Raw genomic sequence first — 14,348 nt, 5'->3', positions numbered from 1 at the left:
TCTGATTCTCACTCCCAGTTACCGGAACTCATACAAGAAGAACATCTGCGTGGACATGCTGCGAGATGGGTATCACAAGTCCTTCACTGAGCTCTTTGCCCTGATGGAGAAGTGGGCCGCCCTGAGGGAGGCTGCAAAGCTCAGGTCTGTCTTCTGGGTGCAGAAACCCCTGGAGGAGCAGCCTGATAAGCTGGACCAATTCTACCTCTACCTGACCAGGGCTGAGATGGCTGAAAGGAAAAGTAAGTGCAGGGAGGATTCCAAATTGTTTCTTATATATTGATATGTCTTGATTTGGGGGTAGGGGAACAAGGAGAGATAAACCAAAGAACTTATATACTTACTAGTGGCCCAGTGCATGAAATTCATGCACGGAGGGAGGGGGTATCCTCAGCCCAGCCTGCACCCTCTCCAATCAGGGACCCCTTAGGGGATGTCCAACTGCCAGTTTAGGCCCGATCCCATAGTCAGACATCCCTCTCATAATCTGGGACTCCTAATCACTCACCTGCTTTCCTGCCTGATCATCCCTAACTGCCTCTGCATGCCTGCCTGATTGCCCCTAATTGCCCTCCCCTGCCGGCCAATTTGGTTCTGATTGGTTGGTTTCTGTGTCAGTCAGCTCTGCCTCCTAGGCAGCTGTTGACTCCTCAAAGTTCACCCAGATTTGGTTTTGATTGGTCAGTTTATATGCCAGTCAGCATCTCTGGGCATATCTCTAGGCCTGGTCAGAGAGGTGGGGCTGATCAGCAGCCCCCAAGGAGGCCTGGAGAGAAACAGAGGCGTGGCTGCTGGTGAAGCCCAGAGAGAGGCAACAGCTGATCAATAGCTGCATGGTGGCTGCAGATCAGATCCTGCCTCTCTTTGGGCCTCTCTCCATGCCTGATCTGCAGCCACCTCAGCAATCAGTGCTGGGTCACCACGGGAACCCAGCACTGACTGCAGGACTGACTTTCAGTGTTTGGTCGAGCCTTCAGATAGTCGTTATGGACCCTGGGTTTTTATATATTAGGACTAGAGGCCTGGTGCACAAAATTGTACATAGGTGGAGTCCTTAGTCCTGGCCAGTGATTGGAGCCGATCAGGGCCATCTTGCCCAGTCTCCATCAGGGTGATAAGGGCCAGCCAGCTGGGAGAAGGGACTGAGGGAGGTTGGCTTTGGGAGGTCACTGACCACTAAGGGGAAGCTCCTGAATTAAGTATCTGCCCCCGGGTGGTCAATGTGCATCAAAGCAACTGGTCAACTAGTTGTTCAGTTGTTCGGTCGCAATGGTCACTTAAGCTTTTATATATATAGATATAGATATGCATTGCCCATGGACATGAGCAATAGGGTGGGGAAGCCCTGAGAAGATAGGTAGGGACTAGATGGAGGGTAACAAAGGAGGGGAGAAAAGGAGATATTTAATACTGTCAACAATAAAAATATATTTTTAAAAATTGTTTCATGTATGAATTTAAGACATTAAGACATTTTAGCACAATATAAACTAGTCAAATAAGCATCTTTATGGAATAAATGTCAGTATCTTGAATCACAGGGCTGCCCCAGACACAAGGGTATTATGGTGATGTCATTGCAAACCAGAGGAAACAAGGAATAGCACCTAATACCATCTCCACAATTTTCCGATTTATTAAAATCTTCTGTATCCTTAACTATGAAACTTTCCAAAGTTCTTCTTTATATATGAACTGAACATTGACTTTCACTGAGGAGAAACTTTCAAAGAGCATTAGAATTTGAAAATTATACTGATTTTTCTAGTATTTATGTAATGGAACTTGAGGGTTTCATCAGTAAATACAATAGATTTCAATCAGAATTTTTATTAGTAAATAGTGAGAAGAATGAAAAGCTGCAAATCATAATTATAAATAAAATTGTTAAATTTACAATACATATTCCATAACATTGTTTCTTACAGATTCTTTTTTTTTAGGACTTTGTCCTAAAATTTCCCAGAAAGTCACTATATTTCATGTATTGAAGAAAATATTTTAATCTCTACTATAATACTGATCTTGTTGTCATTAGTATTTCTTAGTTGCATATTAGAAATTAGTCATTTTATATCATCAAAGACAGGAAATCCTAGATTTTTACATTCATTTGGTTTTCTAAATCATTATTTACTTAAACTTCTTGTGTGAAAGTATCATAGGACTTAGAGAGAGAAGCTCAGGCCCTACATTTCACTTCAGGCCTTTCTATGAGAAAATATTAGGCATCATTTTGTTACTTAATGCTACAATGAGGGAAATTGATGGGGCCATGTAAACAGCATCAGAAGATAGCAACAAGGGAGAGAAACCAAGATGGCGGCATAGATAAGCACCTAACTGCAGCCTCACACAACAATTTCAATAAAATACAACTAAAATACAAGATGGACATTGCCCAGAACTGCAGGAAGGTCGACTGACTGGAAATTCTACAATGAGAAGGAAAGAGAAAACCAGAAGGAAAATCAGAGAAGCTGTAAAAGCGTAAGGTACGGAGACACGTTGTGCACGCGGAGAGGACGGAGCCGGAGAGGAGGAGGAAGCTGAGTGCCTGGCTGGTGTTCCCTAGCGGGAAGGAGATAAAAGTTCCGGACTGTGCTGAACCCCAGTTCTGGGCTAGACCTGGGGACCCAGACACATAAGGAGGGAGCCTGGACTGTAAGGCGGAACCTCAAGGGAGCAGTGAAAGGCAGTCCCAGAGGCGTGCTAATTGCTCGCAGAGAACGGAGTGTTTACTGTGCCGTGGGATTGCCTTAGCAGGAAGGAGACAAAAGCTCCAGACTCCTCTGAACCCCACTTCCAACCGAACTGAACCCGAGTTCTGGGCTCAATGGGGGAGAGACTAGACTGTCTGGTAGCAGGCGAAACTCGAGGGCACCTTTCTCTCAGAGGTGCTTGCAGCGAGTACCTAAGGACACTGAGGAACACTGAGACTCAGTAGCCACATAGGGTGGGGCTGACAGAAGTCAAGGCAGCCGAGACTGGTTTGGCTCAATGGATAGAGCGTCGGCTTGGGGACTGAGGGGTCCCGGGTTCGATTCCAGTCAAGGGCATGTGCCTTGGTTGCGGGCATATCCCCAGTGGGGGGTGTGCAAGAGGCAGCTGATCGATGACTCTCTCTCATTGAGGTTTCTGACTCTATCTCTCTCCCTTCCTCTCTGTACAATAAAATATATTTAAAAAAAAAAAAAAGAAAGAAAGAAAGAAAAAAGAAAAGAAAGCTGTAGAGAACTTTAAAAAAAAAAAAAAAAAAAAAGAAGTCAAGGCAGTAGGCTCCACCCTGAAACTCTGCCCCATCCAAACTGAACACAGAGACTTTTAAGGCTACCAACTCAGGGAAGATGCGAAAATGCCAAAACAAGGAAACAGATCACAAACGAAAGAAATGGAGGACAAAAAGCAATTGGATATAGAGTTTAAAACCACGCTTATAAGGTTTTTCAAGAATTTCCTAGAAAAGGCCAATAAAATAAACAAGACCTATGAGGATATGAAAAGTGATCAACTAGAAATAAGGGATCAACAAAAAATAATAAGGAATCAACTAGAAATAAAGAATACATTCTCTGAAATAAAAAATATTATACAGAGGAGTATTCACATTCACTCTTACTAACTTGGATTAATCCTAAATCTTAAAACGTGCACATGTGATATTATGTGCACTTCATGTAATATATAGAAATCTGTTAATAATACCTCAAGATTCCATTGCACATGGTTGTAGGATCTGAGACATTTACCCTGAAGTAGCATATCTCTAAGCATTCATATCTCTTCTCATTGGAAAGATTGTCACTCTAGTGTTACCATGAAGTTCATTTTATCAAACCTGTGACACTAACAATAGCCATCTTGGGGTCAGTTATGTCTCTTAAGACTTACGGAGCGGGAACCTAGACTTATTTAAATTATTTTACAAAACATTTTCTGTTTTCTAGCAAAGAAGTGTTTAAAGTAAGCCAGTTATTGCTTTTTGGATTATTTTCCATTTGTTAAAGTGTTTCTTTGTCCCTGATAATGTTTCTTATATCACCTGTTGTGAGTAATCCCTGTACCATTTGTAGCATTATGATTATGGCTCTGTGCCCCATGGGGCTAGAGAAGAGATGACAATAAGGGCAATGGGCAGCCGAATCAATAGATAATTCGAACATTATTTACACTTGACTTTCTATATTTTTATAAATAAATCTTTATTGTTGAAAATATTATATATGTCCCTTTTTCCTCCCTTTGCCTCTCAACCCCCTTTCACCTGCCAAGCCTTCATCACCCACCCACTGCCTCAGGTTAGTCTCCGCCTTTTCTCTGTGCTGCTGCAGGATGGCTCTCCAGAATCTCCTTCAAAAAGAGGCCGACAGGGAAAACTTTTTTGTTTTACTTTATTTTTAGATATAATTCCTATTTTGAGGTCAATCTAATTTCCAGTGAAATTATGAAGCAATATATGTAAAGGGAATGACTTTGGTTTTAGAAATTTCATTTGGAACATTGGAGTGACTTATGTACAGTTCTAGTCAGCTTAGTTTTCTCAGCGATTCAACTTTAATCTTACAGGAATGCTTGTGGGCAATCTATAAATATTTTTTACAATTGTAATCTTTTCAGGAATATATCTGCGAATAATAATGATTGTGTGTTTTTAAAATCCCTGGAAAGGTAATCCAGAGGCTACCACATATTTGCAAGTGTGCTTTTTGCACAAAGGCAAAAAGACATAATGATTCTGAATTTGTTCAGATTCACCAATAGATTGGAGTTTACAGGATTGAGACACAATTTATAAACACATGATGTTTTGATTCAAATTTATGATTGATGAGAGTGGGATTTATAAGACTGATTCACAAAGGATTAATACACTTTTTTTTTTTCTTTAGTACAAATAGGTCAGATTCCACTTCAGGGGAAAGGGTAGCTTTAACACACTAACAACTAATAAACTAATACTGTTTGAGTGACAGGGATGACTAGTATTAATGCATTTTCAACAGAAAAAGGTACTCATAGAAAACAAAAGCATAGCAATCCACTCTTTCTTAGTGTTGCTGGTAAATCATGGCTGGAAACATTGCTAGAAAGTGTATGGAACTTATTGGGTCATTTTTTTTCTTTATTGATTAAGGTATGTATCCTTATCCCCCGACTCGCCCTCCCCACACTCATGACCTCAACTCCCTGGTGTCTGTGTCAATTGGTCAGGCTTAAATCCATGCATGCAAGTCCTTTGGTTGATCTCTTCCCCTTATTCCCACCCTCCCATACCTTCCCCCTCTGAGGTTTGACGCTCTGATCGATGCTTCTTTGTCTCTAGGTCTGTTTTTGTTCATCAGTTTATGTTGTTCATTATATTTCACAAATGAGTGAGCTCATGTGGTATTTATCTTTCTCTGCCTGGCTTATTTTGCTTAGCATAATGCTCTCCAGGTCCATCCATGCTGTTGCAAATGGTACGAACTCCTTTTTTCACCGCATTGTAGTATTCCATAGATGTACCACAGTTTTTTAATCCACTCATTCTCGATTTTTTCTTATAAGCCTTCTGCTTGTTTTTCTTCTGAGTGAAAAACCTTGCCATTTTCATATTCTATCAGCTTTCTTCATTTATATTATCTTTTTTCCGTAAGTTAAGAAACCTTGCTTTCTCTCTATTTACTTTTTAATTCTTTTGTGAGAAAAGTTTTTAATGGTAATCCATACTCATTTCTTCTGAAAGCACTGAGCACATTGCTACTATATGTTGTTGTCTTTTGTCTTATATATAAAATCTAGTGATTTAACCAAAGGGTATGTCCGTTTCTAACATGTGCTAAGTTTGGGGGAAGATTTTTTTGTTGCTTTTCTCATATACATATTCTTTAATTAATGCAACTACTTTAATAGCTAATATACATTAACTTTTGCATTTCAAGTTTTAAATGTAGTTAATCATATTTTAAAGGAAAAACAAAATGTCCCTGTATTGGTTTGCCATTTGAAAGGATGTCATGAGACATTTTTCTAATGCAGCTTATGATGTTTTTCTCTCTTTGAAGGACTTTTTGAAGATGTCTATGATAACTTGTATGCTCTGGCCTGTTACTTCAATAATTCTGAAGACAAGTGGGTAAGGAACCACTTCTACAAAAGATGTTATGAGATTGCTCAAATGATCAAAATTGACGGTGGTAAGAAAGAAGCCGAGGCACATGGACACATGGGACTTCTCTTTGAGGAAGATGGTGAGTGGCTATCGGCCTGGATGCTTTGGGTGCCTTGGAGGATCCAGAGTCCAGGCAATCAGAAGGCATGTTTGGGTTGACAAAAAGACCTTTATAAAAGGCTTTATAAAAATATAAGTTATTGAGATTCAAAAACAAAGGCGTGACTTATAGACTCACCTTCAGTGTTGCTTGCATCTTACCTCTGCCCCAGCAGCATCACAAAGAGAAAGCTTCCCCACCCCCAATGCATCCTTCATTCACAAACATGCTGCACCATTTTGAATTGTTTTTCCTTTCTTAGTGCTCTCTTTGTTCTTTTTAATTTGATTTCTCATGTGTGAAAATGGGGATTTTTCCAAGTGCCCTTATACAAAAAACAAAGAATATCTAAAAAACTCAAATATGACTCATCATGATTTTATAGTAATTTCTGAAGGAAATGTTCTTTTTAAAAATAACTTCATAGCTAGCAATGTTATCTTAAGGCAAGCCAAAGTCTAAAACAACAAAATATTGTCAGAAACATATTTTGTATGGTGGTTTAATAAGGACTGCAAGTAGAAATTTAAGAGTTACAATTATTTATGTAAGGATAGTGGGTAGAAAATATATCTGAGGACAAAAATATTTTATGTTTTTTAATCTGTAAAAATGGGGTAAGTTCTTGTTTAAATAAAGTAAGATTCAAAGTGATATTTTTGCTTAAGCTTTTAAAAATTGCTATTCCCATTTCACAAGTGAGATAAATACTTTTTTAAAGCTTTTAAAGAGTATCTTCATTTTGAGGATGAGGAAACTGTGGCACAATGAGGGAAAGCTAATTAGTGCTGGAATTGATATTAATTAGTCAGCTAGCTTCAGAGCCTGTTGCAAGTAGCCCCTGCTCTAGACAAACAAATAATTGCTTTACTTTTATAATGAGCTAATTCTAAAAGTTCCTGAAGATCATATGCTAAAATATAATGCTGCACTTTGCTGTCAACTATAGGAATCCCCCAAATGAATAAAATAAAAATTGCTTTTTGGTTTGTTTTTATAATTGAAGCCATCAAATTCTGTCCCTTATGATGACAAATCAAATAATGAAACTGTCAATTTCTGGTCCCAAAACAAGTCACAAGAGATATAAGAAATAATATCAGAAAATAATGGGTAAGTAAGTTAAGGCTATATTATGAAAATTTAAAAGAGTGGACTGATAATATTCAGATAGCTACCAATAAGTATATTCTGAATTTTTCTAAAACATTTATTTCTGATTTTTAATATTTGATTTGATTTCTCAAAAAAAATGTTTATTGTGGTAAAAAAAACAAACAAACAAACAAAAAAACAACCAACTATATAACAAAATTGGCCATCTGAACTGTTTCTAAGTTCAGTGGTGTTAAGTATATTCACATTATCATATAAATAGACTACAGAACTTTTTCATCTTGCAAAATTAAAAGTAATTTATTTAAAAAAGAAAAAAATTAACCTTTCAATGTATTTCTTCTATTGGAGGATTTATTCATTGCTTCATTCATTCATTCATTCATTTACTCATTCAACAAATATTGAAGCGCCTAGTAATCTTGATCAGTAACCATGGCACCCTGGTTGCCCACATCATTTTAGTGGCTGAGAGTAAGGATGCGTTTGGGAAATGTGATCAGGGTGGGGTTGCCCTGAGAGCAGGTCGTTGGCTGGCTTACATTTAGATGCCCCATCATATAACAGAATTCCATAGTAAATAGAAAATTTTGACTATAAACTTATCTTCAGATTGTGTTGTTTTGTTTTGCAACTACTTTTTTTCAGATCTGAATTATTTCTCTATGGCCTTAATCAGTTCATAGGCCCTGAGAAGCATGCCTTGACTGCCTGATGGGTAAAGTGGCTGAGTTGGTATTGATGGAAATTCTAGAGACTGCCATTGTAACCAGCAATGGTGTAATTATTGGTGTAGCTTTTATATTGGGGTAGAATTTTCATGAAGGGGGTAAAGTAGAGATTTCAAAAATATGTGGCTGGAGTGGAATGAGGACTCACCTGGCTGTAGGGTTCCCACTGAGGTGGCAATGGTGTAGCTTCCGCATATCTGACCTGATTGGTCTGGACAAGCTAATGGAGGCCCCATAGCAACAGCGAGGCGGCAGCTGTGCTCAGGGGCAGGTGGCAGCACCTTGATTCCAGGGGTGCCCATTCAGGTTAAAGCAGGGTACCAGCCGGCAGATGGCAAAAGGCGGATTGTCAGGGCCCAACCGAGCAGGCTGCAGTCCAAGGCATGGCTCCAGCACCCTCAGGGAACCAGAGAGCAAACGAATTTGAGCAGAGGCCATTGTCACAGGGTCTGGGCACCTGAGTACCATCAGGGCCAGTGTTTAGCCCAGTGGCACATATGGGAGCAGAGCCTCACCCAGAGCCCCCTGGCCAGATTAAGCACAGCAGACAGGTTCTAACCGCCAGTGCTGCTGAAGAGGGGCCCTCTTGTACAGTGTGCCTGATCTCCATTGGCTCAAGGGCCGGCAGTTTCATTCTTCAGGTCGGGTATTTTGAATGTAGCTGGAGCGGCAGACATGGACTGGTCATGGGCTGCCAAACACTTGTGCAAATCTGTGGTTATATCTTCAGTCAGAATTGTGAACTATTTGTAAGGAGTTTTTCATGCAAACAGGACAAAGAGGCAGAGAGCATTCATGCCGTGTCTAGAGCATTGGGAAAAGCTCTCAGACCCTGATCAATAGGAGATATGCCCATTCAGAGGGTTAGTGGGCCAGGTGTCAGACCTGGGGAGAGAGGGGGCTTTTTAAAAGACAGGATTAGGAAAGCACTGGCTCCTTCCCGGGCAAGGACAATGAAAACACCATGATATAGCAGAACCTTAGCTTCGATCCTTTCCTGCCAGGTCAGCGTTAGAGATCATATGCAGCCCCAAACCCGTCTCTGACATGATCAAGGAACTGGGTACAGGCCTTGCAGCTTTATTGGGAGCTGAGGAGCTAGAGCAGTGTTGACCACATCAGTGTTTATGGTTGAGCAAGTACCAGAACCTTTTTCTCTGCCCCTTCCAATGATTTAGAATCTGGGTCCAAACTTTGCTTTTGACCAAGTTAATGGACTTAGTACTGGGGACCAGCTGGTTTCCGTGGAGCCCTGCAGAAGGCCAGTCTCTTTTGTAGGAGACTAGCATGGAGGGACATCAGACTTGGACAAATTAACCTTTAATTTTTTTGCCTGCTTTTTGTCCTGTCACTCCTCCCCCAATTCCAATGGGTAGCTTCTAATTATCATCTCTCACTCTGGTATCAACCTCTTCTATTCCAACCCATATGGTAGGGGTGTCGAACTCAATCAGAGAAGGGGCCAAAATCTAAAATCCAGCCTAAATCGCGGGCCAAATGGTTTACTGAACAGTCATAAACTGACAATGTCATAAACTGACAGCGGAGTGCAGTGATGACAGCGCGGTGCGGGCCACATTGCAAGGCCTGGCGGGCTGGATTTGGCCCGCGGGCCTTGTGTTTGACACATGTGCCATATGGGCTTTGAGTCTGGACTTGCCTGTGGGAGATCAGGAGGAGGATTAGAAATAGATGTTGGGTGATATCACGGAAGATGAGCAGGGGGGAGCCATTATTGGAACAGCTTAGGGAGTGCACACCATCTATATCAGAAAGCCATTACTCTCCATTACCAAAGCCCAGGGATTGATTAAGGCAAACCAGGATCTACAGCATTGATCTCAAGTTCTCCTCGCGACGGAGGCAAGACAGCATTATCTTGGTTAGCTTGCTCAGGTCTTACTGGTAGAATTAGTGTTGACCCAGACAGATTCTAAATAGTGTGAGTCAGTGTGGTTTGCCAGGGCCCAGCGGGCACCAGTAGAAGGGTAGTGTTTGGAGACACACTGGACTGACTCTTGTCACTAACTGGCAATCCTGAAGGCTGGTCACAGCACCACCAGCAGACTCTTCCTCTCCATTCTTGGCCTTTAATCTATCCCCAGTCCCCCGACTTGTTACCAGGAGGCCATGGCCTGGCCCTGGATGGACACCCAGCTTGCTGGGACAGCGGCCATGCTAACCAGGTAATTGGTCAGAAGCGCTCACAGCAGGCCTGCTGGAGCAGCACTGCTTAAGGACGGCTCCCAGAGACAGGAGCGGCAGCAGGAGTGCTGGTCCCCCATTGCCCTTTCATTGGATGCTGTATGTTCAGGGAAGTATCGTCCAACTCCTGGTGTGATCAGGTTCCAGACGGAATAGCAATATGATGTGGCAGAGTCTTGATAACCAGCCATATTCTGCCAGCTCAGCATCTAGGCTTTGAGGTCACAGACTCCCTCCCATGCACGATCTGCAGAGGGGGTGGAGGAAAAGCATGGGGGCTGAGGTCTGTGCCTAGGGCTGTAGCCATAGGATATTGCATAAAATAGCAAGATTTCCCACACAGGCATTCACTGTCAGGGGAGCATCAACCTCTCCCCTGACAGGAGAGAGGGACTGGGGCCTAAGTCTTTGCAATAGGTCAGGATTGATTTCCTTAAAAGCAATGAGCCTAACTGGTTTCCTTGGAACTTTGTTAGAGTCCATCTTATTTTCTAGGAAACCAGCCTGCAGGGGATCAGTGCTGGACGAGTTAACCCTTACCTCTTAAATCTTTAAGTTCTAAAGAGATCATGGGCACAGATGTCCTGATCTTTATGAATTGGGACAAAGCTAGGACCATGAGCAAGACTCTGAGCTTCAAAAGGAGTCCCCCCCGTCCCTCGCGCCCCCCCCCCCACCCTCCATGACTAGATGTTTTCAAGAACTGATCAAGGTAGAAGAGAACCAGTGAGTTAAAGCAAGAGAGGATCAAACCGCTGTCCTGGAAGAATGCCCGGTAGACAGTGGACTTGAATGAGGTGCTGTTCCTACAAATGCCCCCCCCCCCCAATTCTAGGTAGAAGTAGGGGATTCTACCAGCTCCAATGGCCAGTGGACAGAGCCAGGGCACACTGTCCACCCTGCTTGCCTTTAAATACCAGGACTAAATAGGATGCTTCTCATCAAGGGATGTAGGGGATGTAAGGAAAACAAAGCATTCCTCTTGCAACAGCTCTCGCAGCAACCAATTCAACTCCTCCAAGCCCAAGCCCTACATGTGTGAGGGGGATAGCATTTTCCCTGTTCAGCAATCTGGGTGTTAGGCTGATTGGAGGCACAGCCAAAAAAACAGCTCTTATTTTTTCAAATGAAGGCCTCCTGCCGTGAAGCCTCTTAGCACTGTCCTCTTACACAGCCTGATCCTTTTGCTCTGTCCCCTCTCTGCCTGGACCTCAGATTTGCCATGGGCGTAAGCTCCATGTGCTTCACACTGTGACCCTGTCTGTGATTCTAGTTTATCCGTTTGCTTGGTGGAGGAGGAGGACCTTTCCAGCAGCCCACAGACTCCTGTCATGGGATCACACTCTTTCGCTTTGCTTCTCCAGGTTTGGTGCTGACAGCGCTTAGTAACTGCACTGCCAGTCAGGACAAGTGTTGTAACACTACTGGCACTTCCTATTTACTCATTTGAGAGAGAATTTCCAATCACATTTATTATGGGTTGATTTGCGGACCCCAAAAAGATGTTGAATTCTGAACCTCCAATATTTGTAGGAGATCGAGATACGATGAGGTCATTAAGGCGGACCCTAATGGCTGGTGTCCTCATGGGAAGGAGGAGATTGGGCAGAGAGACAGATGTTTGCAGAGGGAAAGTAATGTGAAGACACGGAGAACATCATCTACAAGCCAAGGGACCCTTGAAGCTACCAAGACCCAGAGGGTGGCACTGAGTGGGTTCTCCCTACAGCCCAGCCAGAAGCAGCCCAGGTGACCTCCTGGTTCAGACTTGCAGCCTCCAGAGATGAGAAAGAATGAACTCTGCTATTGATGCCACCCAGTCTGTGGTACTTTGTAGGGGCAGCCCCAGGAAACTAACACACTATTGGATATGGTGTCAGTAATTTTTCCTAACTTAAAAAGAAAAGATGTCACTTCGAGGGCAATAGGGAATTACAATAATGGTAGAGTGATGTGAGGATGTGTGACGAATGTCATGTTCCTTCATTTCAAACTCTGACAGTTAAGACATTTGTGGTTGGTGGTGATCAACTGGATACTATCTAAAATAATATGAGGAGATGTTTTTGTATTTTCCTAACATCTCCCATAAACAATCTTTCCCAACAGTTTTGGCTTTTTTTTTTTTTTTTTTTTTTTTACCTTATTCCCTATTCCATTATAAACATGACTTCATTTAGTAAATATGTTTCTTCATTGGTATTTTAAACAAAATTTATCATCACAGTATTCAGTTCTCAAAAAAAAAAGGTTAAAATACAACATCATCAAAGATTTTAATATCATCAAAGATGCCACATCAAAATTGATAGGAATTTCAGGGTAATTTCTTATTTGTCATGGAATAATGTTTGCCAGTTTATTAGAAAAACAGCCTTAATAACTAAAGGAAATGCAAAGGATATATCAGTTTTTAGTGTGGTGTTTTATTTTCTCTTTCATTTTATTAAAAATTAATAGAGATGTAAGCGCTTTTGAGGGGATTTAAAACCCATCAAATACACAACATCTCATCTCCACCGAAGCGCCTCTGGAGAAGCACGCTGAGGATGTGGAAGGAAGGCAGGTGCATTCTGCATATGTGCCCTTTCACACCACAGAACTGGTTACCTTGTGTATGCATTGCTTTTTAATTAGGGGGAAAGCTAGCTAATTTTTAAAAAATCTATTGAATTAAAAAGCATAGGAAAGGGCAGAAGGTTTTTGAAGTTAGTAAGAAATAATAGTGGGGGATGGGAGTGGCCAGGGAGAGGTCAGTGGGGGGGGGGGGGGGGAGATGAGACATGTAATACTTTAAACAATGCAGAATTCAAATTTAAAAATGCAAAAAGAAATTATAGTGACGATTAAAGAACTATTATAGATCCAATCCCATTATTAATGAAGTAGAAGAGTGGGGGCAATGTGAATTGTTAATTGGTTTTCAGATAGCAAGGGAAGCTCAAAGCTACAGGAGTATTAGAAATATGGGTTACAGCTTTAAGTAAAGCACTCACAAGGATTAAATTAGTGTTAGCTGATAAATGCTGAATGATTATCTTTGTTTAGATGCTTAACCTAACGGCATTGAAGCACAAGGATTCAGGTGAAGTCTAGCAGAGGAGAAACTATTAGGTGGGTCAATGAACTTGTATTCTCTTGACATTGTCATTGGCTAGTAACTGTGTGGATCTTACTCTCTTCGTCTCTGACGTGAGAGAGTGTGAACACATGCGCTTTGCTCTTAGTTCACATCCAGCTCTGATTTCCCAGGGCTGCTTAAATGGCTATTGAAAAATCAGTCTTTTAAAGCTCTGTCAACTTCTTTACTTATTAGGGAAAGAAAAATACCAGTTTATAAAAAGCAGAGACAGAGCCTAAAATTAACTTCTTTATACCACTCTTCATTATTAAAAAATAATAATAAATCAATTCTAGCTCTTCAGAGAATTATTTTGACGATTAAATGAGATAAGCGAAATGCCTGGTGTCCTGCTTGGCACATGTGGCACGTAGGCCTACATAAACGCTGCTTTCTGTTTTCACATGTTCTCTCTCGCAGGTGCGCAGGTTACTTAAGTAGACAGAGAGTCAGTTTCCCATGAAAGCTCAGCATCAGACCAACAGGCCGCAGCTGTGGCGAGCCCCCAGTTAAAACTGCAGGAAGTCCTCAGAGAGGCCAGCAATGGCAGTGAATGATCTGCATTGGGGACCCCCTCACCTGCTCCAGCTGGGAACGGCTGCTGTTCTTCCTCTTGGTGCCTCCCTTTATCTCCTCTCTCTTCCTTTGAGCTAAGACCTTGCATCTCAGTCCTCCCATCTTCTGCTCCACTGTCCTCTCATCTTCTGCTCCACTGTTGATGCCTCCGCAGGAGAGGGCAGGCCTTACTCTATGAATAACTTCCCCATTGTCTTTCCAAATGGTAAGATCCCATTTCTGCGCACAGTAGGTACATATTTTCTTGGTTTCTGCTTGTCCCTATTGTTCCATTTGGATACTAGACTCCTGCAGACACTTTGAAGGGGCAGTAGCTTGGGTGGAGAATAGAAGAAGACAAGAACTATT

The 14,348-nt window shown here is 41.8% G+C and overlaps 1 protein-coding gene across 1 annotated transcript in view; it reads left to right on the top strand.

Annotated features, from left to right (window-relative positions):
• TTC29 (tetratricopeptide repeat domain 29) overlaps positions 1-14,348 on the top strand; it is a 540,856-nt gene that overhangs the window by 417,495 nt on the left and 109,013 nt on the right. The window contains exons 8-9 of the mRNA XM_084883709.1: positions 19-242; positions 6,045-6,230. Coding sequence (XP_084739835.1) covers positions 19-242; positions 6,045-6,230 — 410 coding nt within the window. The remainder of the gene's footprint in view (positions 1-18; positions 243-6,044; positions 6,231-14,348) is intronic.

Source organism: Pipistrellus hanaki (genome assembly GCF_964339955.1).
Source record: "Pipistrellus hanaki genome assembly, chromosome: 5".
NCBI lineage: Eukaryota > Metazoa > Chordata > Mammalia > Chiroptera > Vespertilionidae > Pipistrellus > Pipistrellus hanaki.
The sequence above is the reverse complement of the archived record's forward strand: the minus strand, read 5'-3'. Positions and strand labels throughout refer to the sequence as shown.